The sequence below is a fragment of the Furipterus horrens genome, unplaced genomic scaffold (assembly GCF_987537825.1).
Source record: "Furipterus horrens unplaced genomic scaffold, mFurHor1.1.pri manual_scaffold_17, whole genome shotgun sequence".
In the NCBI taxonomy this organism is placed as follows: Eukaryota; Metazoa; Chordata; class Mammalia; order Chiroptera; family Furipteridae; genus Furipterus; species Furipterus horrens.
Genome location: NW_028327187.1, coordinates 26,236,267 through 26,263,192, shown reverse-complemented (window position 1 = coordinate 26,263,192; position 26,926 = coordinate 26,236,267). Strand labels below are relative to the sequence as shown.

The following is a 26,926-nucleotide window of genomic DNA, read 5'->3' as shown; positions in this document are numbered from 1 at the left end:
TGAAGAAATGAGGAAACCAATGCCTTTATTACATATATATCTGGTTATTATGCCCTCAATGCTAGATAGAAAATAATGGTTTCTATCACTGGAAGCTTGCAGTTGTCTAGGACAAACAATCTTGATGCAGACAACTCAACAACAACAACAACAAGGAAAAAACACATTAATTAAATATACTGATAAATGAATGTTTTTAGACTCTGATCCAGCAAAGAAAAGAATACCTACTGGAAATTTTGATGATGGGGACATTTTCTTGAGAGTAAATCAACAGAAACAGTATCAAATGGGCCTGCCTTTGAGTCTCATTGTTAATTCCTAGCTGTATGACCTTGGGTAAGTCACTTTATTTAGTTTTCAAATTTCTGTTTGTGAAAAATGAGGCAAATAATACTTCAGTTATTTCTTTCAAATATTTAATAAAAATGTTCAAAATAAAATGCCTGGAACCTGATACATGCTTAGTAAATGTGAATATCCTCTCTTCATTCCTTCTTATACGTTTAGACACTGAGTGTCCAAATGAAAATTAAGTCTGTTACAAGTCATCAGGAAGTTTACTTCCAAGACAAGAGGAATTTTTTGTGTAGTCAAGGAACATCTATAAATGACCCATGGACATGAACAACAGAGTGGGGACTGACTCTGGGGGGGGGGTGGCACAGGGCAGGGCAATGGGGAACAAATTGGGACAACTGTTAAAAGAACAACAGTTATAAAAAGCAAGAAAAAATTAAAAGCTTTCCAAAAGATGAGAACTTGAAAATAGATGTAAATGTGGAAAAAAGAGAAGAGTGGAATGGAGAATCAGAAGAAAGATTTAGTTCAAAGTAATGTAATTATGTATCAAACATTAAGAAAAATAAGAAGTTTCTTAAGCATCTTCTTGTGTAGTTTATATCCAGACTAGCCTTTTCAAGAAAATCATCACTTGAATTATTCTTAAGCTACAAATAGTAGGGTTTAACAAAGTTATTACCATGTAGAAAATGGAGGTGGCCCTATAATGGTCCAAAGAATAGTTGGAAGAATGTTGAGTATGTATATGGCAGCAGTCAAGAATGAAAAAAAAAAGCTTCCGGCCAAGATGGGGGCTTAGACGGACACGCTCGGTCTCCCTCTACAACTAGAAAGGAATACAACTACCTCAAAACAAAAGATAACTAGAAATTTCAGAAAATAAAACTACACGGAAGCCCAACATATGAAGTTATAAACCAGCGGCGCTCATCAGACAGGTAAGAATAGCGAAAGTAGGCGGTGCTGTTTGCGGTAGCACCAGGAACAGCGGCAAGCAGAGCAATACCGGCTGCAGTTGAGCCCCAGCAGCTCTCAATGCCAGTGCTAGGAAAAGCAGCCTCCACATTGCCTCGGATGCTGAGGCCCAGAGGGTGGGAGAATGGATCCCGATCTCCCAGCGGAGAATAATGGCAGGAATCCATCTTGGACCCCTGCCCCCACACAAAGCGCCATAGCGCCTCGAAAAAGGTTGCAGATCACCACCGGTCTCCAGATAGTGATGACAAAGCACCACAGCATGGCAAAAAAATGTTGCAGATCGCCACCGGTCTCCAGGTAGTGACGAGTACATGGGCTCTGTCCCCTGTAGCCTGCCCAAGAAGCAAAGCAAAACGCAAATGTGTCAAAATGAGGCAGACGACTATAGAAATTCTGGTGACAGAGCTCACCAGGCAACAGATTAAGAATCTGACAGATGAACAAATAAGAAACCTATTAGAGGCTCAATTCAGAGCTATCGTCATTAGGTGGCTTACAGAATTAAAAGATTTGGAATAAGACAAGAAAGGATTGAAAGCTACTCATACTGAAAAGAACATAAACACATATGAGACAAGTGGTGAGGAAATAAAATCCACAGATCAAATCAACAAATCGGAACATAGGGAAGGAACAAACAATTAACCAGTGTGAAAAGAGGAAACAGAAAACAAGGAAAGTAAGGAGAGGATCAGAAACCTCTGGGACAGCTATAAGAGATCCAACATAGGTATTATAGGATTGCCTGCTGGTGAAGAAGAAGAACTAGAAATTGAAAAATTAAGTGAAAATATAATAAAGTGGAACTTCCCAAACTTGGGGAAGGAAATAGACTTACAGTTCCAGGAAGCACAGAGAGTTCCAGAAAAACTGGACCCAGGGAGAACCACTCCAAGGCACATTATAATCAAATTGTCAAAAATTAAAGATAAAGAGAGAATCTTAAAAGCAGCAAGAGAGAAGAAAAGAATCGTGTACAAAGGGGTCCCAATTAGACTATCAGCTGACTTCCCAAGGGAGACCCTGCAGGCAAGAAGGGACTGGCAAGAAATATTCAAAGTAATGAAAATCCAAAACCTACAGCCACGAATACTCTTACCAGCGAAGCTGTCATTCAGAATAGAAGGGCAGAGAAAGTGCTTCCAGAACAAAATTAAACTGAAAGAGTTCATTAGATCCAAACTACTATTATGTGAGATGTTAAAGGGACTGGTTTTGAAAAAGGAGGATCAAAACTATGAACATTAAAATGAAAACTGCATCACAACAACCAACAACAGAAGCTATGGAATTGAAACAGAGGCAAACTAAATAGGCAACGAGAGTGGAAAGAACTATAGGTATGGGGAACATATTGGGAGGTGGTCAACAGGGAGGGGTAAGGTGGTAAGGGAGGGAGATGGTACAGGAATTAAGAAGCATAGTAGGAGGGAATGGAGTAGACATGAAGAGATTGAGTCCTTTCTGCCAGTGGACACCGCTGAGTAATCATCGTTCGAGTCTCCTGCCCTGAAGTCGTCATGTCTAAGTCAGAGTCTCCCAAAGAGCTGGAACAGCTACGAAAACTCTATTGGAGGTTTGAGCTTTGAAACAACAGATGAGAGTCTGAGGAGCCATTTTGAGCAATGGGGAACGCTCACCGACTGTGTGGTGATGAGAGATCCAAATATCAAGTGCTCCAGAGGCTTTGGGTTTGTCACATATGCCACTGTGGAGGAGGTGGATGCAGCCATGAATGCTAGGCCACACAAGGTGGACGGAAGAGTTGTGGAACCAAAGAGGGCTGTCTCAAGAGAAGATTCTCAAAGACCTGGTGCACACTTAACTGTGAAAAACATTTTTGTCAGTGGTATTAAAGAAGACACTGAGGAACATCACCTAAGAGATTATTTTGAACAATATGGGAAAATTGAAGTGATTGAAATCATGACTGACCGAGGCAGTGGCAAAAAGAGAGGCTTCGCTTTTGTTACCTTTGATGACCATGACTCTGTAGACAAGATTGTCATTCAGAAATACCATACTGTAAATGGCCACAACTGTGAAGTGAGAAAAGCCCTATCTAAGCAAGAGATGGCTAGTGCTTCATCCAGCCAAAGAGGTCGAAGTGGTTCTGGAAACTTCAGAGGTGGTTGTGGAGGTGGTTTTGGTGGGAATGACAACTTTGGTCGTGGAGGAAACTTCAGTGGTCAAGGTGGCTTTGGTGGTAGCCGTGGTGGTGGTGGATATGGTGGCAGTGGGGATGGCTATAATGGATTTGGTAATGATGGTGGTTATGGAGGAGGCGGCCCTGGTTACTCTGGAGGAAGCAGAGGCTATGGAAGTGGTGGACAGGGTTATGGAAACCAGGGCAGTGGCTATGGCGGGAGTGGCAGCTATGACAGCTATAACAACGAAGGAGGTGGAGGCGGCTTTGGCGGTGGTAGTGGAAGTAATTTTGGAGGTGGCGGAAGCTACAATGATTTTGGCAATTACAACAATCAGTCTTCAAATTTTGGACCCATGAAAGGAGGAAACTTTGGAGGCAGAAGCTCTGGCCCTTATGGTGGTGGAGGCCAATACTTTGCCAAACCACGAAACCAAGGTAGCTATGGCGGTTTCAGCAGCAGCAGTAGCTATGGCAGTGGCAGAAGGTTTTAATTACTACCAGGAAACAAAGCTTAGCAGGAGAGGAGAGCCAGAGAAGTGACAGGGAAGCTACAGGTTACAACAGATTTGTGAACTCAGCCAAGCACAGTGGTGGCAGGGCCTAGCTGCTACAAAGAAGACATGTTTTAGACAATACTCATGTGAATGGGCAAAAATCTCGAGGACTGTATTTGTGACTAATTGTATAACAGGTTATTTTAGTTTCTGTTCTGTGGAAAGTGTAAAGCATTCCAAAAAAGGGTTTTTAATGTAGTTTTTTTTTTCCTTTTTTCTTTTTTTTTTTTTTTGCACCCATGCTGTTGATTGCTAAATGTAATAGTCTGATCATGACGCTGAATAAATGTGTCTTTAAAAAAAAAAAAAAGAAAAGAAAAAAAGAGGTTGAGAAGAACTATATGCACAACCAATGAACATGGACTAAAATGGGGGAACAACTGGAGGGAGGGGGCCACCGGGTAGAGGGGAACAGAGGGAAGGGAAATTGGGACAAATGTAACAGTATAATCAATAAAACATATTTTTAAAAAAATAATTAAAAATGTGGAAAACGATTTGGATTTTTATGCAGCTGCGAGAATCCTCAAGAATGTGGCAATGATGAACATGTAGGAGACAAGGATCACCTGAATGAAACCCTTGATAAAGACAAACAAGTAATTCATTATGTGGGTGTCTGAGTAGGAGAATATCATGAGTGGGGAAATGTCATAAAGAAGCTGCTAATAATTTAGACCCATAAAAGTCAAATATAAAGGTTAAACTTATTAAAAACACAGTATTGATAATTCCACCTGTGTAGTCTGTAGCCACTATTTGGATGCAGTGAACTTGTGGGATGGTGACAGGATAGAGCAGGGAATATCTGATTGTGGTGTAAAGTTCCTAGGCTAGTACAGGTAGAAAATAGCATTTACTACTCACAAAGGGCAAAATATTAACATTTGGCTCACATAGCCAAAAAAAAAAAAAGATTTGCCAAAACTTTTTCCAGCATCTTGGAGACTGTAGAAGGGGGGACAAAGTGAAATTTGTGAAATATAAGCCTCAGAAAATAACTATATGGGAGTTTGGAAATTAGACTAATATTCATAAGGATTATTAGCCAAGGTTTCTTACCAAATAATCCATATATACTGAGATGAGTACCCTAAATGTGAACACCTGGAATTGGTGTTTTACCAATAGGTAAAACAAATTCTGTCACCAACTTCTGTCAACAAACTGTCATTCTTTTGTGCATTCATGGTCACAGCTGATTCATCTTGTTTGCTCAACAGAAGAATATTTTATTGGCAAAAATATCAATACTTATAATTTCTGTACATGTGCACACACAGTAGTCTCTGTATATATGTAGAAAATAGACTGCTGCTTAGTACATGAATACAGATTGCCTTACTCAGTTTGGGTTTATATAACAAAGCACCATACGGGGTGGCTTAAATATTTACTTCTCACAGTTCTTTAGGCTGGAAAGTTTCTGATCAAGATGATAGCAGATTCAGTGTCTGGTGAGAGCTCTCTTCCTGGTTTGCAGCAGATAACTGCCTTCTTTTGTATCCTCACATGGGAGAGGGGAAGAGGTAGAGAGAGAGAGAGAGGAGATTGTGGAAAGGGAGAATGAGGGAGAATGAGGGAGACTGAAGGGATGGTGGGGGGAGAGACAGAGAGGTAGAAAATTATGTATATTCCTCTTTTTATAAGGACATTAGTCCCATCATGAGGGCCTCATTCTCACGACATAATCAAACCTTAATTACCTCCTGAAGGTTTTATCTCCAAATGAAATTACACTGCGAATTAAGGTTTCAACATATGAATGGAGGTGGGGCACACAAATATTCAGTCCATAGCACAGGTCTTTATTTCTAAGAGCCTGAAGCAAAGACCTCCCTTTAAATCTCACTGGAAAAGAATATTAACTGGCTATGTGATGTCAGCCAAATCAATCTATTGCCTCAATATATTAGTTTCATAGCCTCTCACATCTTCTACATAGACCATAGCCTGATACTTTGTTTGCAACATATTCTTGAGAAATTTTTATACTCTATGGGCAATCCAACCTTTGGGAAAGTAATCCAGAGTAATCCAGAAGATGGCAGCATAGGTACACATGGCTTGCCTCCTCATACAACCACATAAAAATTACAATGAAATTATGGAACACCCATCACTCCGACAAACAGAAATTGACTGGAATGATAATCTGAGAACTGCAGAATTAAAGAAATCACATCTAACCAGACTGAGAGGAGGGCTGGAGGCATGGTACAGGTTGGTCTCACATGCATGTGGTGGATAAAATTCACGAGGGATATCTTTGGAGTGAGCAAGGAATCCATCCCCACATCAGGCCCCACCCCTCAACCCAGGGTTTCAGTGCCAGGAAGATAAGTCCACATAACTTCTGGCTAAGGAAAACCAGCAGGGATTCAGTTGGAGGAGGAAACTTCTAGAGTCCCAAGCAGTACCTCTTAAAGAACCCACACACAAACTTACTCAGGCTCACTCCTGAACTCCAGCACTGTGGTAGCAGCTTGAAAGGCACCAGTGATATACAGGGAGGAGATGAGAGTTGGGGGACAGCATTCTCCAAGACAGAAAGTTGGGCACAGTCACAGAGCCAGGCAAGTGCCATATCTGAGAATCCATCAACCTGGCAAACATTGTTTGACCCACCCCGGAGATCCCCTGAGGTTCCATCCCACCCAACTTACAGGTGTTAATCATAGCTTTTCCATATGAATGACTGACCTTGGCTCATGCTTCACAACATTCTAAATCCATTCAAACAAGAAACAGCTGGCTTCGATGAGCACCCCCCCATCCCTATACATCTTGCTAAGTGGCCCAAGGTGCAGCATCAGCAGTAGAAGAAGCAGGCAGAATATATTCACAACTACTTGGATTCACCTGGGAATCTTCAAGTCTAGCACAAGGGGCAGCCATCACAGATTACTCTATAGCTCAGACAGGGTGGTCCTGGGCAAAACACAGAGGGGGGTTGACCTTGACCTGCACCACCTTGGAAGCCCTAGGACCTGCACACCCAGTGGACAGCTATAGATCATGTTGGAGCACCACCCTGCCCCTGCACAGCTGATCCTCCGTGGAGGGCGGAGGTTGGTGGTCAGTGGACAGTGGTTACAGGAATCCTTGCAATTGACTGACCTGGGTAAATACCTCCCATTGATCTGCCAACAGCAACCAAGGCTCAACTACAAGAGGAGAGTGTACTCAGTCCACATTAAGGTTGCATCTTGAGTACTCAGTTTGGATAATAGGGAAGTCTCTGCCACTGGACCCTACAATATACCTACTATATTAGGCAGTGATACCAAGACAGGGAGTCATACAGGCTCTACGTAATTCATAGAAACAAACACAGGGAGGCTACCAAATGAAAACACAAAGAAACATGGTCCAAATGACAGAACAGATCAAAACTCCAGGAAAAGAGCTAAACAAAATGGAGATAAGCAATCTATCAGATGCAGAGTTCAAAACGCTAGTTGTAAGGGTGCTCAAGAAACTTAGTGAGGACCTCAACAGTATAAAAAAATCCAATCAGAGACAAAGAATATACTAATTGAAATAAAGAAAAATTTATAGGGAAACGACAGTAGAGTGAATGAAGCTGCAAATCAAATCAATGATTTGGAACATAAGGAAGCAAAACAACCAATTAGAAAAAGAAAAAAAAATAAATTCAAATTTAAAAAAGCAAGGATAGTATAAGTAGCCTCTGTGACAATGTCAAAATATTCCAACATTCCAACATTAGCATCATAAGGGTGCCAGAAAGAGAAGAGAAAGAGCAAGGAATTGGAAATGTGTTTGAAAAAATAATGAAATAAAATTTCCTTAATTTGGTGAAATAAATGTACAAGTCCAGGAAGCACAGAGTCCAAAACAAGATGGATGCAAAGAGGCCCACTCCAAGACATATCATAATTAAAATGGCAAAGGTTAAAGATAAAGAATCTTAAAAGCAGCAAGAGAAAAGAAGTAAGTTAACTACAGGGGAATTTCCGTAAAACTGTCAGCTGATTTCTCAAAAGATACATTTCAGGCTAGAGGGATTGGCAAGAAATACTCAAAATTATGAAAATCAGGGACCTAAAGCCAAGATTGCTCTACCCAGCAAAGATATCATTAGGAATTGAAAGGCAACTCCCAGACAAGGTGGAGGCTTAGACAGACATGCTGCATCTCCCTCCACAACTAAAAAGGAATGCAACTATCTCAAAACTAGAGATAAACAGAAGTTCCAGAAAATCGAACGGCATGGAAATCCAACAGAGATATAAAAAAGAAATACTCATTCAGACACGTAGGAGGGACAGAGCCCAGGCAGAGAGGTCCCGGTTTGGTGGCGGCAGCAGCCGTGGCAGTGACAGGCAAGCGGAAAGTGCAGTCATAAGTTTTAAAGGGATGGACACCTTGGGAGCACTCCCAACACCAGACCAGACCACACAGCTCACGGTCCCAGCGCCAGGAAAAACAAAACCTCATTGCTTCTGACTGTGCAGACCAGTGGGGGTTGAGGCAGAGGAAGAAACTGCCAGTTACTCAGCAGAGTCCATTTGTTTAGAGGACCCCCACAGTCCTAGAATGTCTGCAGACAGATCCAGTCTGGGAGCAACAGCCAGGTAAACAGCTAGAGAGGCACCAGTCCCATATGAAGTGGGAGGAGTGCCTGGAGAAGGGGCAAGTGCTAAGCAAGTGGCAATGTACCCTCTGAGACCCCTTCCCCACAAACAGTGTCACAACGTGTTGAAATGGGTTGTCCTGTACTGATGAATCCCTAAGGCTCCATCCCTTACAACGTAACAGGAGCAACAGCTCTACTTAAGACAAAAAGGTAAACAAACACAGGAGCCTGTCAGGATAAAGAGACAAAGAAGTATGGCCAAAAAGAGGGAGTGGATCAAGATTCCAGTGGGAAAATTAAGCGATGAGAAGATAGTCAACCTAACAAGCGAGGAGATAGACAACCTAACAAATGCAGAGTTCAAAGCACTGGTGATAAAGATGCTCACAAGCTTGACAGATACACTTGAGTACGGCAAAGGCATAAGGGAAGAAGTGAAGACTATGCTAAATGACACGAAGAAAAATTCACAAAAAACCAATGGTGAAGGGAAGGAAACTAGGGTTCAAATCAATGATTTGGAACATAAGAAACAAACAGTCAACCATTACAGAATGAGGAAACAAGAATTTTTTTTAAATGAGGAGAGGCTTAGAATCATATGGGACAACTTTAAACACGCCAAGGTCCGAACCAAGAAATGCCAGAAGGAGAAGAGGAAGAGCAAGAAATTGAAAATTTACATGAGAAAATAATGAAGAAAAACTTCCCAAAATTGGGGAAGGACATAGACATACAAGTCCAGGAAGCACAGAGAGTCCCAAACAAGCTAGGCCAAAATAGGACCACAACCAAGACATATCATAATTAAAATACCAAAGGTTCCAAATAAAGAATCTTAAAAGCAGTAAGAGAAAAGCAGAGAGTTACCTACAAAGGGGTGCCTATAAGACAACTAGCTGATTTCTCAAAACAAATTTTGCAGGCAAGAAGGGAGTGAGAAGAAGTATTCAAGGTGAAGAAAAGCAAGATCTTACAAACAAGATTACTCTATCTAGTAAAGCTATCATTTAGAACAGAAGGGAAAATAAAGGTCTTCCCAGACAAGGTAAAGCTAAAGAAGCTCATCATTACCAAGCTATTATTACATGAAATGTCAAAAGGACTTACTTAAGAATAAGGAGGTCAAAATTATGAACATTAAAATGACAACAAACTCACAACTATTAACAACTGAGTCTAAAAAATGAAAACAAAATCCAACCTAGAAAACCAGAATAGGAACAGAATCATAGGTATGGGGGTCGTTTGAGGGTTATTACCTGGGAGGGGGCAGGCGGAGAAATGGGGAAATGGTGTAGGGATTAAGAAGCATAATTGGTTGGTACAACATAGACAGGGGCAAGTTAAGAATATTATAGGAAAAGGGTGAAGCTGAAGAACTATATGAATGATCCATGGACCAGAACTAAGGGGGGGTGGGACTGCTGGAGGGAAGAGGGGCATTGGGCAGAGGGGAGCAAGAAGAAAAAATTGGGACTACTGTAACAACATAATCAATAAAGGGTACTTTATTTTTTAATTTTATTTTTTGGTTTTTCAATTACAGATGTCCCATTTCTTCCCCCATTGCTCCACCCAACCCAGCTCACCCCTCCTCCCACAATCATATCCTTCCCCATTATCCAGGTCCATGAGTCATTTATACACATTCCTTGACTAAACCCTTCCCTTATTTATCGCCCTTCTCTCCTTCCCCCCTCCCCTCTATTGACTATTATTCTGCTCCTTGTCCTGTTTAGTTCATTTGTATATGTTATTCGTTAGTTCCCTGTATTAGGTGATACCATATGGTATTTTTCTTTCTTTGCCTGGCTTATTTCACTAAGCATAATTCTTTTAAGTTCCATCCATGTTGTCGCAAAAGGCAAGAGTTTCTTCTTTATCTTTGCTGCATAGTATTCCATTGTATAAATGTACCACTGTTTTTTGATCCACTCATTTACAGATGGGCACTTAGGCTGTATCAAGAATTAGCTATTGTAAACAGTGCTGCTATGAACATAGGGGTGCATAAGTTCTTTTGAATTAGTGTTTTAGGATTTTTCCAGTATAATCCTAGCAGTGGAATTGCTGGTTCAAAAGGCAGTTCCATTTTTAGTTTTCTAAGTAATTCCACACTGTTTTCCATAGTGGCTGCACCAGTCTGCATTCTCACCAACAGCGCATTAGGGTTCCCATTTCTCCACATCATCTCCAGCACTTGTTTGTTGATTTGTTGATGATGGCCACTGTGACTTGTGTAAAGTGATATCACATTGTGGTTTTTATTTCCATTTCTCTGATGGCTAATGATGTTGAACATTTTTTCATGTGTCTATGGACTTTCTGTATGTCCTCTTCAGAGCAGCGTTTGTTCAGGTCCTTTGCCCATTTTTTAATTCGGTTTTCTGTTTTCTTGATGTTGAGTCGTATAAGCTCTTTATATACTTTGGAGATCAGTCCCCTGTCTGTGATATCATTGGCAAATACATTTTACCATATGGTTGGTTTCCTTTTCATCTTGTTGATGTTTTCTTTTGCTGAGCAGAAACTTTTTAGTTTGATGTAGTTCCATTTGTTAATTTTTCCCATTATTTCTCTTGCCTTAGAAGATGTATGCGTAAAAATATTGTTACGTGGGATATCTGAAATTTTCCTGCCTATGTTTTCCTCTAGGACTTTCATGGTGTCACAGCTTACATTTAAGTCTTTGATTCATCTTGAGTTTATTCTCATGTGTGGTGTAAGTTGGTGGTCTAGTTTCATATTTTTGCACTTCCTTGTCCAGTTCTCCCAGCATCATTTGTTGAAGAGGCTCTTCTCACTCCATTCTATGTTCCTTCCTCCTTTATCAAATATTAGTTGACCGTATATTCCCGAATTAATTTCTGAACTCTATATTTTGTTCCATTGATCTATATGTCTCTTCTTATGCCAGTACCAGACTATTTTGATCACAGTGGCTTTGTAGTATTGTTTGATGTCTTGTATTTTGATTCCTCCTGTGTTCTTCTGTCTCGAGATTGCTTTTGCTTTTCGGGGTTTTTTTGGTTCCATATGAATTTTTGAAGTATTTGCTCTAGGTCTGTGAAATGTGTTCTGGTATTTCAATAGGGATTGCATTGAATCTGTAAATTGCTTTGGGTAGTATGGCCATTTTGATGATGTTGATTCTTCCCATCCAAGAACATGGTATTTGCTGCCATTTAATTTGTATCTTCCTTAATTTCTTTCTTCAAAGTTATGTAATTTTCAGAATACAGGTCTTTTATCTCTTTAATTAAGTTTATTCCTAGGTTCTTTATTTTTCTTGTTGCTATAGTAAATGGTATTTTTTTCTCTCTCTGTCTCTGATATTTTATTGTCGGTGTACAGAAATGCCTTAGATTTCTGTATATTTATTTTGTACCCTGCTGTTTTGCCAAATTCACTTATTATATCGAGTAGTCTTTTGGTGGAGTTTACAGGGTTTTGTATGTATACTATCATGTCATCTGCATATAGTGAAAGCTTTATTTCTTCTTTCCCAATTTGTATGCCTTTTATTTCTTTGTCTTGTGTGATTGCGGTGGCTAGGACTTCCAAAACCATGTTGAATAGGAGTGGAGAGAGTGGACAGCCTTGTCTAATTCCAGATTTCAGGGGGAATGCTTTCAGTTTTTGTCCATTGAGTATGATGTTGGCTTCAGGCTTCTCATATATAGCCTTAATTATGTTAAGGTATGCTTCTTTTATTCCCATTTCGCTGTTTTTATACTAAATGGCTGTTGTACTTTATCAACTGCTTTTTCTGCATCTATTGATATGACCATGTGATTTTTGTCTTTCATTTTGTTTAGGTGATGCATTGTATTTATTGATTTGTGAATATTAAAACATTCTTGCATCCCTGGGATGAATCCCACTTGATCGTGGTGTATGATCTTTTTGATGTATTTCTGGATCCTGTTTGCCAATATTTTGTTGAGGATTTCAACATTTATGTTCATCAGAGATATTGGCCTGTAGTTTTCTTTCATTGTTGTGTCTTGTCCTGGTTTTGGAATTAGGGTGATACTGGCTTCATAGAAAGAGTTTGGAATTTTTCTCTCTTCTTGAATTCTATGGAATAGTTGGAGGAGGATAGGAGTAGTTCTTCCCTAAATGTTTTGTAAAATTTGCCTGTGAAGTCATCCGATGCAGGGTTTTTGTGTGCAGAAAGGTTTTTGATTACTGTTTCAATTTCCTTCTTTGTTATTGGTCTGTTGAGACATTTTTTTAATTTTTTTTTAAATTTTATTTTTTGGTTATTCAATTACAGTTGTCTCCTTTTTCCCCTTTTGCTCCCCCCTCCCAGCCCATCCCTTCTCCCACAATTATATCCCTCCCCATTGTCCATGTCCATGAGTCATTCATATACATTCCTTGACTAGACCCTTCCCTTACTTATCCCCCTTCCCTCCCTCCCCCCTCCCCCCTACTGAATACTGTTCTAGTCTTTGCCTATTTAGTTCGTTTGTTTGTGTTGCTCTTTAGTTTCCTGTATTGGGTGTTATCATATGGTATTTTGCTTTCTTTGCCTGGCTTATTTCACTAAGCATAATTCTCTCTAGTTCCATCCATGTTGTTGCAAATGGCAGGAGTTCCTTCTTTCTTTCTGCTACATAGTATTCCATTGTGTAGATGTACCACAGTTCTTTGATCCACTCATCCACAGATGGGCACCTAAGCTGTTTCCAGCACTTAGCTATTGTAAACAGGGCTGCTATGAACAAAGGGGTGCATAGGTTTTTTTGAATTAGAGTTTTAGGATTTTTTGGGTATAATCCTAGCAGTGGAATCACTGGTTCAAATGGCAGTTCCATTTTTAGTTTTTTGAGGTAATTCCATACTGTTTTCCATAGTGGCTGCACCAGTCTGCATTCCCACCAACAGTGCAGTAGGGTTCCTGTTTCTCCACATCCTCGCCAGCATTTGTTGTTTGTTGATTTGTTGATGATGGCCATTCTGACAGGTGTAAGGTGGTATCTCATTGTGGTTTTTACTTGCATCTCTGATGGCCAATGATGTTGAGCATTTTTTCATGTGCCTATGGACCTTCTGTATGTCCTCTTCGGAGAAGTGTTTGTTCAGGTCCTTTGCCCATTTTTTAATTGGGTTGTTTGTTTTCTTGATGTTGAGTTGTATAAGCTCTTTATATATTTTGGAGATCAGTCCCCTGTCTGTGATATCATTGGCAAATATGTTTTCCCATATGGTTGGTTTCCTTTTCATCTCACTGATGTTTTCTTTTGCTGAGCAGAAACTCTTTAGTTTGATGTAGTCCCATTTGTTTATTTTTTCCTTTATTTCTCTTGCCTTGGGAGATGTATCCGTGGAGATATTGTTACGTGTGATATCTGAAATTTTCCTGCCTATGTTTTCCTCTAGGACTTTTATGATATCACGGCTTACATTTAAGTCTTTAATCCATCTTGAGTTTATTCTCCTGTGTGGTGTAAGTTGGTGGTCTAGTTTCATTTTTTTGCACGTCCCTGTCCAGTTCTCCCAGCACCATTTGTTAAAGAGGCTCTTCTCACTCCATTTTATGTTCCTTCCTCCTTTATCAAAGATTAGTTGACCATAGAGGTCTGGGTTTATTTCTGGGCTTTCAATTCTGTTTCACTGATCTATATGTCTGTTCTCATGCCAGTACCACACTGTTTTGATCACAGTGGCTTTGTAGTATTGCTTGATGTCTGGTATCGTGATTCTTCCTGCTGTGTTCTTCTGTTTCAAGATTGCTTTTGCTATTCGGGGTCTTTTTTTGGTTCCATATGAATTTTTGGTGGATTTGTTCTAGGTCAGTGAAATATGTCATTGGTATTTTAATAGGGATTGCATTGAATTTGTAAATTGCTTTGGGTAGTATGGCCATTTTGATGATGTTGATTCTTCCCATCCAAGAACATGGTATTTGCCTCCATTTATTTGTATCTTCCCTAATTTCTTTCTTCAATGTTGCATAATTTTCAGTGTACAGGTCTTTTATCACTTTGGTTAAGTTTATTCCTAGGTACTTTATTTTTCTTATTGCTATAGTAAATGGTATTTTCTTTTTTGCCTCTGTCTCTGATATTTTATTGTTGGTGTACAGAAATGCCTTAGATTTCTGTATATTTATTTTGTACCCTGCTATTTTGCCAAATTCACTTATTACATCAAGTAGTCTTTTAGTGGAGTTTATAGGGTTTTCTAGGTATACTATCATGTCGTCTGCAAATAGTGATAGTTTTACTTCTTCTTTCCCAATTTGGATGCCTTTTTTTTTCTTTGTCTTGTCTGATTGCTGTGGCTAGGACTTCCAACACTATGTTGAATAGAAGTGGGGAGACTGGACAGCCTTGTCTAGTTCCTGATTCCAGGGGGAATGCTTTCAGGTTTTGTCCATTTACTATGATGTTGGCTTCAGGCTTCTCATTTATAGCCTTAATGATGTTAACGTATGCTCCCTCTATTCCCATTTTGCTGAGTGTTTTCAACATAAAATGGTTGTTGTACTTTATCAAACGCTTTTTCTACATCAATAGATATGATCATGTGATTTTTGTCTTTCATTTTGTTTAGGTGATGTATTATATTTATTGATTTGTGAATAGTAAACCATCCTTACATCCCTGGGATGAATCTCACTTGATCATGGTGTATGATCTTTCTGATGTATTGTTGGATCCTGTTTACCAAAATTTTATTGAGGATTTCAGCATCTATGTTCATCAGTGATATTGGCCTGTAGTTTTCTTTCTTTGCTGTGTCTTGACCTGGTTTTGGGATTAGGGTAATACTGGCTTCATAGAAAGAGTTTGTGATTTTTCCCTCTTCTTTAATTTTTTGGAATAGTTGGAGGAGGGTAGGAGTTAGTTCTTCCCTAAATGTTTTGTAAAATTCTCCTGTGAAGCCATCCGGTCCAGGGTTTTGGTGTGCAGGGAGATTTTGGATTACTCTTTTAATTTCCTTTTTTGTTGTTGGTCTGTTGAGACTTTCTACTTCTTCTTGATTCAGTTTGTTAGGTTATATATTTCTAGAAATTTGTCCGTTTCTTCTAGGTTGTCAAATTTCTTGCCATACAGTTGTTTGTAGTAATTTCTTACAATCATTTGTATTTCTGTGGTGTCAGTTATCATTTCTCCTTTTTCTTTTCTGATTTTGTTTATTTGGGTCTTCTCTCTTTTTTTTCTTGGTGAGCCTGGCTCAAGACTTGTCGATCTTGTTTATTTTTTCAAAGAACCAGCTCCTAGTTTTTGTTGAGCTTTTGAATTGTGTATTTGGTCTCTATGTCATTTAATTCTGTTCCGATCTTGATGATTTCCTTCCTTCTTCTTGCCCTAGGCTTTGTTTGTTGTTGTTCTAGTTCTTGTAGCTTTAGGGTTAGATTTTTTTATTTGAGATTCTTCTATCTTTTCAGATATGCCTGTATTGCTATGAACTTCCCTCTTAAGACTGCTTTTGCTGTGTCCCATAGGTTTTGGGCTGCTGTGTGTTTCTTATCATTGGTTTCAAGAAATTTCTTGATTTCTTCTTTGATAACATTGTTAACTCATTCATTATTTAATAGCATGTTATTCATTCTCCATGAGTTTGGGTGTCTTTGATTTTTTCCTCTGAGATTGATTTTAGTTTCAAGGCATAGTAGTCTGAAAAGATGCTTAATATAATTTTAATTTTCTTGAATGTGTTGAGGCTTGTTTTGTGTCTTATCATGTTGTCTATCTTTAAAAATGTCCCATGTGCTTTTGAAAAGAATGTATATATTGCTTCTTTGGGGTGAAAAATTCTGTATATATCAGTTAAGTGCATGTGTTTTAGTGTGTTTTTCAATGCCTCTATATCCTTGGTGTTTCTTTGCTTCGAAGATCTGTCTATTGCTGATAATGGAGTGTTAATGTCTCCTACTCTGAGTTTGTAGCTGTTAATATCTTTCTTGTGGTCTTCTAGTATTTTCTTTATGTATTTGGGTGCTCCTAAGTTGGGTGCATATAACTTTATCAACGTTATATCTTCTTGATGGGTTGTTCCTTTAAGTATTATGAAATGTCCTTCTTTGTCTCTTTTTATTGGTCTTGCTTTTAAATCCGTTTTGTCTGATATGAAGACTGCTACCCCAGCTTTTTTTCATATCCATTTTCTTGGAATACTTTTTAATTTCCCTTTACTTTCAGTCTGTGTAAATCTTTGTTTTGAGTTGTGTTTCTTATAGACAGCAAATATGTGGGTCCTTTTTTCTTATCCATTCCGTTACCCTATGTCTTTTAATGGGAGCATTTAATCCATTTATATTTAAGGTTATTATTGACATGTATTTACTCATTTCCTTTTGTACCTCTGTTCCTCTACTCTTTTTTTTTTCTCTTCCTTTTTCTTACAACATTCCCTTTATCATCTCTTGCAATGCTGGTTTTCTGGGGATGTATTCTTTTAATCTTCTTTGTCTGAGAAACTTTTTATTTCGCCTTCCATTTGGAATGAGAGCTTTGCTGGGTAGAGTATTCTTGGTTGTAGGCCTTTGTTTTTCATTGCTTGAAATATTTTTGACCTTTCTCTTGTGGTTTGTACTGTTTTGTTGAGAAATCATTCAATAACCTTATCAGAGCTCCCTTGTATGTTATTTGCTGTTTTTCTCTTGCTGTTTTTTGGATTCTCTCTTTGTCTTGGAATGTTGCCATTTTAATTATGATGTGCCTTGGAGTGGGTTTTATTGGGTTCCTCTTCATTGGGATTCTCTGTGCTTCTTGAACTTGCATAACTTTTTCTCTCATCAGGTTGGGAAAATTTTCTATCATTACTTCTTCTATCACCTTCTCTATTCCTCATTCCTCTTCTTCTCCCTCTATTATTCCAATGATCCTGATATTATTTTTTCTCATGCTATCTTGTTATTCCCTTACATCTTGTTCGTATTTTTTCAATCTCTTTTCATTTGGTTGTATTGTTGGGGAATTTTTTTCTACATTGTCCTCTAACTCACTGATCCGATTCTCTGATTCATTTAGCCTGATTTTCATTGACTCTACTATGTTATTCAGTTCAGAGAGTGTATTCTTCATTTCTTCCTGGTTCTGGTTGATAATTTGTATGTCCTTTTTTTATGCTGGTGTAGTTCTCTGCAAGTTTCCTGTAATTTTTTTGGAGCTGTCGGTAACTTCCTTTGAGGTTGTGATAGTTGTTTTTGAGGTTGTCGAATAAATTGAGCTTCTTCACCACCATTGTTTTGAATTCCATGTCTGACATTTGGGCTATTTCTATTTCATCTACCTCTCTTTCTGGCGATTTCTCTTTTCTTTTCTTTGAGAGGTTGTTTCTGCATCTTCCCGTGTTGGATTCTTCTGTTTCTTTTTGTTTTTTGGATCTGTCTGCTTTGACTTCCCACTTTTGTCGTATGAGATTCTTTATAGGAGATCTGGGTATTTCAGTGGTTCAGTCTCTTTGATCTCCTGAGTCTGATGTTCTTGGGATACCCTTTATGTCGTTTTTTTATGCTGTCTGGTTATATTTCAGATACTACCTGGCAGGATCTTCCTTCTGGCTAGTTGATTGAGAGTCACTCTGTCCACTTTGTCTTGATTTCTTTTGAGGAGATGCTGTTAAAAACATAAACACATAGCCCAGGCAGGAAAGTCACATCCTCAAAAATATCCCCTACCCTCTATCCCACTATGGTCAGCAAATGAGCCTGTGTTAATATAAATGTAGAGATATTAGGGCTTTTATACTATCGGAAGAATAGATAAGAGTTGTTTTTAAAGTTGAAAAACATGATTTTTGAGAGAGGGGATGATAGATTAATAATAGTAGCAAGTAGTGTTGAGACTATGCAAGACAGTAGGTAATATTTACATTGTATGTTAATAATAAGAAAAGAAAAAGTGAAGAATGCAGAATATAGTTAGAAAGTGGAATTGTAGAGTATTAGATTGATATAGTAGTTATATCCTATTTATTTAGTGTGAAAGGGAGGCTAAACAAAACAGACAAACAAATAAACAAAAATTAAAGAGGAAGTATGAGAAGGAGAGATGGTATGAAACAAATTAAAGAGATGGTTGAAAAAAATTTTAAATAAAAGTAAAATTTAAAATTAAAAATAAGGAATTTAAAAAAATGAAAATAAAATAAAATACAGATAAAAATTCAGAAATAGAAATAAAAATTTTAAAAAATACATAAGGAAAGTTTTTACTCAGTTCAGCCTTTGTGAGTCGTCAATAAAATGTACTTAAAAAAAAAAGTACTGAAGGGCAGATAAAGAGCTGCCTAGATAAGATAAAGCTAAAGGAGTTTCTCATTACCAAACCATTATTATATGAAATATTAAAGAAACTTATTTAAGAAAAAGAAAATCAAAATGACGAACAATAAAATGGCAATAAGTACATATCTATTGATAACACAGGGGAACAATTTTTTAAATAATTCCTGTTGAGTTCGATTTTTCGACCTAAGTTTTAAAATTAAATCGGCATGCTGATTTCAAAACTGCAGTTAGTTTTCTTCTTTAACGTCAAGTTTTTTCTGTACAGCTTATCTTAATGCGACCACTCTAGTCTGGATCCAGCTGGATCGAGGGAAGCATTAGTGCTCTCCTATCGGCTGAGAACAAACTCCCCTCGAGTGGGGATAGGTGGGGGATGACCTTGGAAACCAGCGACTGGTTCATACTTAGCTATTCAGTTACACATGAGACCGTGTGGTGAGAGTTTGTGTGCCATTCTATATAGTGAATCATATCCCGAAGTGTATTCCAGTTCTTACCTGTATGCAAGGAGTCAGCAGAATTTATTTCTTTATTTAAATACATACTTATTTCCTTTCCTTCAGATCATGTCTTCCTCTGTTATTTCTCATTTTAAGTACCTAAACAACCCTGATTTGTTTTGTTATATCTGTGGCAGTTCCATCATTCCCATTCAAAAGTCAAACATCAGCGCATTTGTCAGGCAATCATATTTTGCATATTTTTAAAGTATATTTCATTATTATGTTGTTAGAGTAGTTCCAATATTTTCCCCTTTGCTCCCCTCTGCCCGGTACCCACCTTCCCTCCAGCAATCCCGCCTCCGTTAGTTCATGTCCATGGGTCATGCATATAAGTTCTTTGGCTTCCCCCTTGCCTATATTATTCTTAACATCCCCCTGTCTATTTTGTACCAACTGATTATACTTCTTAGTCCCTGCACCATTTCCCCGCTCTCTATCCCAGCTGGTAATCCTCCGAATGATCCTTATATCTATGATTCTGTTCCTATTCTGGTTTTCTTAGTTGGATTTTGTTTTTATTTTTAGATTCACTAGTAGATAGTTGTGAATTTGTTGTCATTTTAGTGTTCATAATTTTGATCTTTTTTTTTTTAATAAGTTCCTTTGACATTTCATATAATAATGGCTTGGTGATGATGAATTCCTTTACCTTGAACTTGTCTGGGAAGCACTTCATCTGCCCTACATTCTAGATGATAGCTTTGATGGATAGAGTAATCTTGGTTTTAGGTTGCTTTTCATCACATTGAATACTCCTTGCCAGTCCCTTCCTGCCTACAAAGTGTCCTCTGAGAAATCAACTGATAGTGCTATAGGCACCCCCTTGTAGGCAACTTTCCACCTCTCTCTTGCTGCCCCCAGGACTCTGTCTTTATTTTTCACCTTTGCCATCTCAGTCATGATGCATCCTGATGTGGTCCCCTCTGGGTCCAGCCTGCCTGGGACCCTCCGTGCTTCCCGGACATGTATGTCCATCTCCTACACAAAATTTGGGAAGTTTTCATCATTTTTTTCAATCCTTGCTTCCTCATTCTGCACTGGTTGACTGTTTTTTCTTCCTTATATTCAAAATCATTGATTTGAACCCCGATTTTCTTCCCTTCATTATTGGTTTTGTGTGGATTTTCCTTCGTTTCACTTAGCATAGCCTTCACTTCTTCTCTTATGCGTTTGTCGTACTCAAGCATATCTGTCAAGCCTGTGAGCATCTTTATCATCAGTGTTTTAAATTCTGCATATGTTAGGTTGTCTATTTCCTCATCTTTGAGGTTGGCTATCTCCTCTTCACTTAGTTCTCCCACTGGAACCTTAATCCATTCCCTCTTTTTGGCCATACTTCTCTGTCTCCTCATTCTTACAGGCTCCTGTGTTTGTTTGCCTCCATGTCCCAGGTAGAGCTGTCGCTCCTGTCTGGATGAGTATTTCCTCTTTTATCTTTGTTTGCTGGACTTCCAAGCAGTTTGGTTTTCTGGAACTTCTGGTTGTTTCTAGTTTTGAGGTAGTTGTATTCCTTCTTAGTTTTGGAGGGAGGTGAATCATGTCTGTCTACACCTTCATTTTGGCTGGAAGTCCCCTATTTTGCATATTTTAAAGTAAAACTTGGTGATCAAGATAAGTCTTGGGCCCCTCACAAGGTGTGCAAGCAGTGTGTCGAGAGTTTATGGATGTGGACGAAGGGAACACGTGATAAATTGCCACTTGTTATACCTATGGTTTGGCGAGAGTCCAGAGATCATTCAAGTGACTGTTACTTTTGTATAGTGAAAACATCAGGATATAACAAAAAAAATAAGTATAAAATAGAATATCGTAGTCTACCATCAGCTATACACCCAGTGCCTCATTCAGCTGAAATCCCAGTGCCAGTTTTCATTGAACTACCCTCTTTCAAAAAACAGGAGTTTGGTGAAGAACTAAGTGACAGCAACGATGAAGATTTTGAAACTGAAGATGACTCAGTTCATAAGGGATTTGATCAGCATGAGTTGAATGACTTGACACAAGATTTGGGACTATCCAAAAAAGCTTCAGAATTCCTAGCATCAAGACTGTATGAGAAAAACTTGCTTGAAAAAGGAGCGAAGGTATCCTATTTTCGATCAAGGGAAAGTGCATTTCTGCAGTACTTTTGACTTGACAGTGGCTTTGTGTATTGCCGTAACATACATGGTTTAATGGAGGAATTGAGAATTCCAATCTATAATGCAAATGAATGGTGACTGTTTATTGATAGCTCAAAGTGGAGGTTGAAGTGTGTCCTCCTCCACAACGACAATTTATTTGGCACAGTCCCAAATGGCCATTCAGTTTGTTTTTGTGAAGAATATGAAAACATAAAAAGAGTCATTGATCTGTTGCAATGTCACAAGCACAATTGGGTCACCTATGTTGACCTTAAAATGGTCTCCTTCCTTCTTGGTCAGCAACACAAATACACCAAGTATCCCTGTTTTCTGTGTATGTGGGACAGCAGAGCTCATGAGAAGCATTGGGTGAAGTTGAATTGGCCTCCAAGATCTGACCTCAAACCTGGTGATCCAAACGTTCTACCTGAGCCGCTTATTGACAGAAAGAAAATTATATTCCCACCTCTGCACATAAAACTGGGTCTTATGAAGCAATTTGTTAAAGCTTTTCTAACTGAAGTAGGCTGTTTCAAGTATCTCATTTCGGTGTCTCCTAGTCTGTTGTTTGAAAAGATAAAATACCTTAATGTGTATGTTTGGTAGCAGAACTTTACTACTTGTACACAATTTGAGTTACAGTAACAATATATAGCCTTTATATGAAAAAAATAACTCTATATAAACAGTATATTCAGGTAATTTTGTCTTTATTTTCCTTTGTATGTACATTTTATATGATTTTGGGGACAAAGGGAGGGTATCCTGTACCTTATAAAGTTGACATGATAGAGAAAAAATGGGATAATTTTTGGATTCAGATGCCAAAATTTTATTAAAAACAAGTGTCAGATCTCACTCAATGAAAATTGTTTTCCTACGTTAATCTAAAAAACTAAGCAATGATGATCAGAGACAGAATTATAGATATGGAGAGCATTTTTATGGTTGCTAGGTCAAAGGGTGGTTTAGGGGAATAGGCAAAGAGCTGAGAGGTTAAAAAGTACAAATAGGTAGTTACATAATAGCCATGGGGATGTAAAGTACTGTATAGAAAATGGAGTAGCCAAAAAACTTATACTCATGACCAATGGACATGAACAGAGGTGTGGGGATTGGCTGAGGGCGTAGGGGGTACTGGGTGAAGGAGGGTAAAATGGGAAAAATTGGGACAACTGTAATAGCATAATCAATAAAATATAATTTTAAAAAGGGGGCATCACTATCCTCATTTAATAAATGAGATCGCTTGTCTTAAACTCTATGTTAATGGAATCATATAACGTGTTAAAAAAGTAATTCGAAAGAGGAAAATAATGTTCAGTACAAACTCATCAACTTTGAAGATTATTGTTTTTTCTAACTCACTTGTGTTTTATATATTCCAATATGCAGTTACCAGTGCTTGGTTTCTGAAGTTCATTAATTCATACCATGTACATTTACTGTGCATTTTGCTTTGGCCACACACTGTTTTACATTCTGGTAGCACATATATGAAATGTACAAATCCTGCCCTGAAAGAGTTTATAGGTTAGAGGTGGAGATAGTCACAATACAGTATAAGAAGTACTTGTAGGGGACCATATGAGCACTGAGTCCAGGTATGCAGTGACTACATCTACGGCCCCTGTGTGTGAATTTGGGACACAATGCGTTGAGACTCCTCAGCAGCTCAAATTGAGATTCACATTACTTTGGAATGGCACCATTCTGAGGTGAGTAATCTGATAATTAAATATAACCATGAACTGAAATTCTGTATGTCTTCTAAGACCTTGTTACATAGTGCTTTCATACACAGTACCCCCCCTTACTTCTGCTGAAATTTTGTACTTTCCAATGACACGTTTGCTTAAAAGTAGGCAGTTCTGGTACATCCAAAAAAAAAAGGACCTCTCAAGCACTCAGAATTAACTTGAATGTTATTTTTTTAGTATAGAAACAGTGTATACACAAAGCACTGGAGATGAAGCAGTAGGTCAGGAAAGGACAGAAGCCTACATCCTTGAGAGTAGATGAAGCAAAAAGCTAAGAAGGAAAAAATGTATTTTTTTTCTTTCACAGAGGTCAGAGAATCTTTGCTGACACTATCACAGGGGTCAATTAATTTAAACATGCCTCTTAAATGATGTTTTATGTTTTTACTTTAAATGGAGAAAATAAACACTCGATTTGAAATCTCACAGGCTAACAAGAGAAAGAACACTGTGCACTTTAGTATCTAGAAAAGAAGTTAGGGATTATGACTACTCATCAGAATTCCATTTGCTGATACCAGAACCTCATACTGGATCTTCTTAATCAGACTCTCTGTATGTGGATCCTCATCACATTTTTGTTGTTGTTGTTGTTTGTTTGTTTGGAGAGTAATAAAATTTATTGAAGTATAGGTTTCATCCAAAAATGCACCCAGTTTAAGTGTACAGTTGAATGAATGAAAGAAAATGTATATAGCTGTGTAACTACCACACCACAGTAAAAATATAGAATGTTTACATCACTCCAGAAATTTTATTCCTGCCCATTACAGTCTATTTATTCCATCATTTGCACCAGGCAATCACTTAACTGTTTTTTTGTCACTCTGTGTTAGTCTTTCCTAGATTTTTTAAATAAGTTAATGTATATAGTAGCTAGAACATATTATTTTTAAAGCTTTCCACAAGTGATTCTTATGGACAGTCAACGTTGGAAACTACTAATATAGAGGCTTCCATAAAGGACAGAGTCAAAGATGACCAGCATGAGTTGGATATAAGCCAAAGGGTTGGGATTCTAGAAGCATATATTTACTTAAATTACGATATAAAAAATAATTCTTATAAAATTGCTTTGGTTCAAAACTAAGGGCCATGCAAAATTACTGGATAAAAATTTAAAGTTGTATGTAACTTTAAACTTTATACTTATATTTAACTTTAAATTTAATATAGCTAAAGTTATATTAATAGACTTTGAAAATCTATTAGGTGTCAAATACTACATATCTCAGTGGCATCTCTCTCTCTCTCCCAGGTTGTCAAATGCAAAACCATATGTCCTCAACTTAAAAAAAAATTGCTTCAATAGGAAGTCATCAAGGTACCAAAGCATACTATTTCTCAGTATTAGACTGTAGTATGAAAGGTGAAAAAAGTCTGGGATTGAGGACAGAGTTTAATAGACTCAGCCATGAGCACAATAATAGAGCTTGCTGGCATGGGCTGAATCTGTAAGTATGTACACAAGACCAATTACACGTTGTCATGGAGCAATGGTCTGGATACTGCCACTGTCTCCATGGGTACCTTTGTATCTTTGTTCTCAAGATTCCCCATTTACAAATGAGATTAAACAAGAATATTTCAAAGGTTGTTTCTGACCTCAACATTTTCTGATGCTCTTTTAATGAAATCCTTGATTTAAAAGATTACCTATCACCAATGTTTAATATTAAATTACAATGTATATAAGAGGAAGCTTTAAAAAAAATCTTAATGGAAGAGTTTGTAAGTCCAGGTTATTCCAGCTCCTAGGGTTACCACAGCATCTTTAATAGGGATAAGACTTCAACATGGGTTCTCTATTATTAGAGCTAAATGCGTTTTTTGAACATTGTTGTATATTATTTTTTAAAATTATTTTTGAATTCATACAGAAATTCTAACAAGGTGTCAACTTTATTTGAAAAAATAATACCATTGGGCAGTTGTTTTAGCTTTACATCTTTTCCTTTTCACCATGCAAGAAAGGAAAGATATACAGAATTAAATAAGTTAAAAGTTTTGAATGTGTATAGGCATGATCATTTTCCCTTTTCTCCTTTTATGAACCACTCATAGAAAGGAATTTGAAATCTAACTTCAGGTTAATTTAATACAGATCTTCATAGAGTATCCATAAATTTACTGTGCCATGAAATTCACATAAAAGAAAGTCTATGTAACCCACAAAAATGTACATTTCTATAGAGATTGCACTTCTCAGAGATGTGTGTTCAAAGAAAAATAAGGAGCCCATCTAGAGAATGTGCTAGCTTAAGAAAGGAATTAAAAAACCTGTGTGTGCTTAAGTCACAATGTAAAAACTACATATTGATTGTGGTATGGAAAAGATTACCTATATCCATACTGTTGGTAATTACTCATAACTTCATTAAAACCAAAAAAGAATATGGAAGATCGAGAAAATATGATTCCATTAAAAACTGTCAGATATATGGTAGCATATGTATAAATCTAAACTTATCAGAGTGTTAAATATATAAAATGAAGGACTTTCAGAAACACTTGTGAAAGAAGACTTCCCAAGTAAAGGGACATCCAAAGTCTCAGAAGATTCATTATAATCATTAAAATCTTTTCACATGTATGGCCGACATTTTATCTCAAAGGGCATCTCTCAACTTTACCTTGAGACACTGGGAAAAGAATTGTCATGCCCCAGAGGGAAAACAAATCCCCTAAGATAGAAGGAGTTCGAAGAAAAGGTCAAAGTAAGATAATTCAAGGTCTCAGTACTGATCTCAGAGAACATCATGACTCTGGGCAGGTGGTCTGAGTAGTCATTTACCTCTGCTTTATCCCCTGCCCACTTATGCTCAGGCCCTCCCCTGGAAAAGCCCTGCTTCTGAGAGAAAAACCTCAAATCATGCTCACAATAGTACAAAGACTAATCCCAGATCACTAGGACTCCTGGGAGTTGCTACGGGAGGGGGCAGGGGGAAGACAGACTGAAGAAGAAGGAGGTGGATGATGTGACTGTTAACAGAGGTGACACCAGTGGATTCAGTTAAAGGAGTCTGATACAAATGGCAGATGTTGAGGAAAGATGTCTTCCCTCTCTTCCTGCATCCGGATAGAGCTATGCCTGGTGACCGTCACTCTTTCAAAAAAATGTATCCTGTTGCATACAAATGCTAATGTTCTTGCAACACTGACAAGAGCTAAGTGACTCAGTGGATAAAGCAAGGATGCTGTTTCTGGCTCTGTCTCTCTTCAACAATGATAATTTGTCACATCTTATCTTGACAGGCATGAAGCATCAGAGTATTAGCTATTAAAAGAAAGATATTTTCTTGCTCATTATAGTCTTCAATGTAAAATGTCCAGAGATGCAAAGAATCCTGTTTTCATCATTAAAGTAGAAATTATTTTCATCAGCTATGGGAGAAAATGTTATTATTTTCCTTTATGTCACACAGTTTTCATACTCACCTAGAGATTAGAGTGCCCTATTCAAATGCCTCATCTTCCTTTGAATAATGCCACTGAATGATGTCCCTGACATGTGGATGGGGCTGGTCCATGAGTCCTCAAGATTTGGGGTGCAGGTTTACCAAGAGCAGAAGTAATTAGAGAGTGCTAAATCATTGTCACTCACATACTAGTCAGAGAAAGAGAAAACTTTTCAGAGAAGAAAGTGAACAAACGATTAAGGCAGAGTCCATCCATTTTGCAAATATCGAGAACCCACTTAG

General features: G+C 38.0%; 1 protein-coding gene across 1 annotated transcript; it reads left to right on the top strand.

Moving 5' to 3' along the window:
* The first annotated feature begins 2,801 nt into the window (after positions 1–2,801).
* Positions 2,802–4,169, top strand: LOC149990723 (heterogeneous nuclear ribonucleoprotein A1-like). The gene is given in 2 exon segments (XM_090264447.1): positions 2,802–2,848; positions 2,850–4,169. Coding segments are annotated over 2 exon segments (1,119 nt in total). The 3' UTR covers positions 3,922–4,169.
* Positions 4,170–26,926: the final 22,757 nt, after the last annotated feature.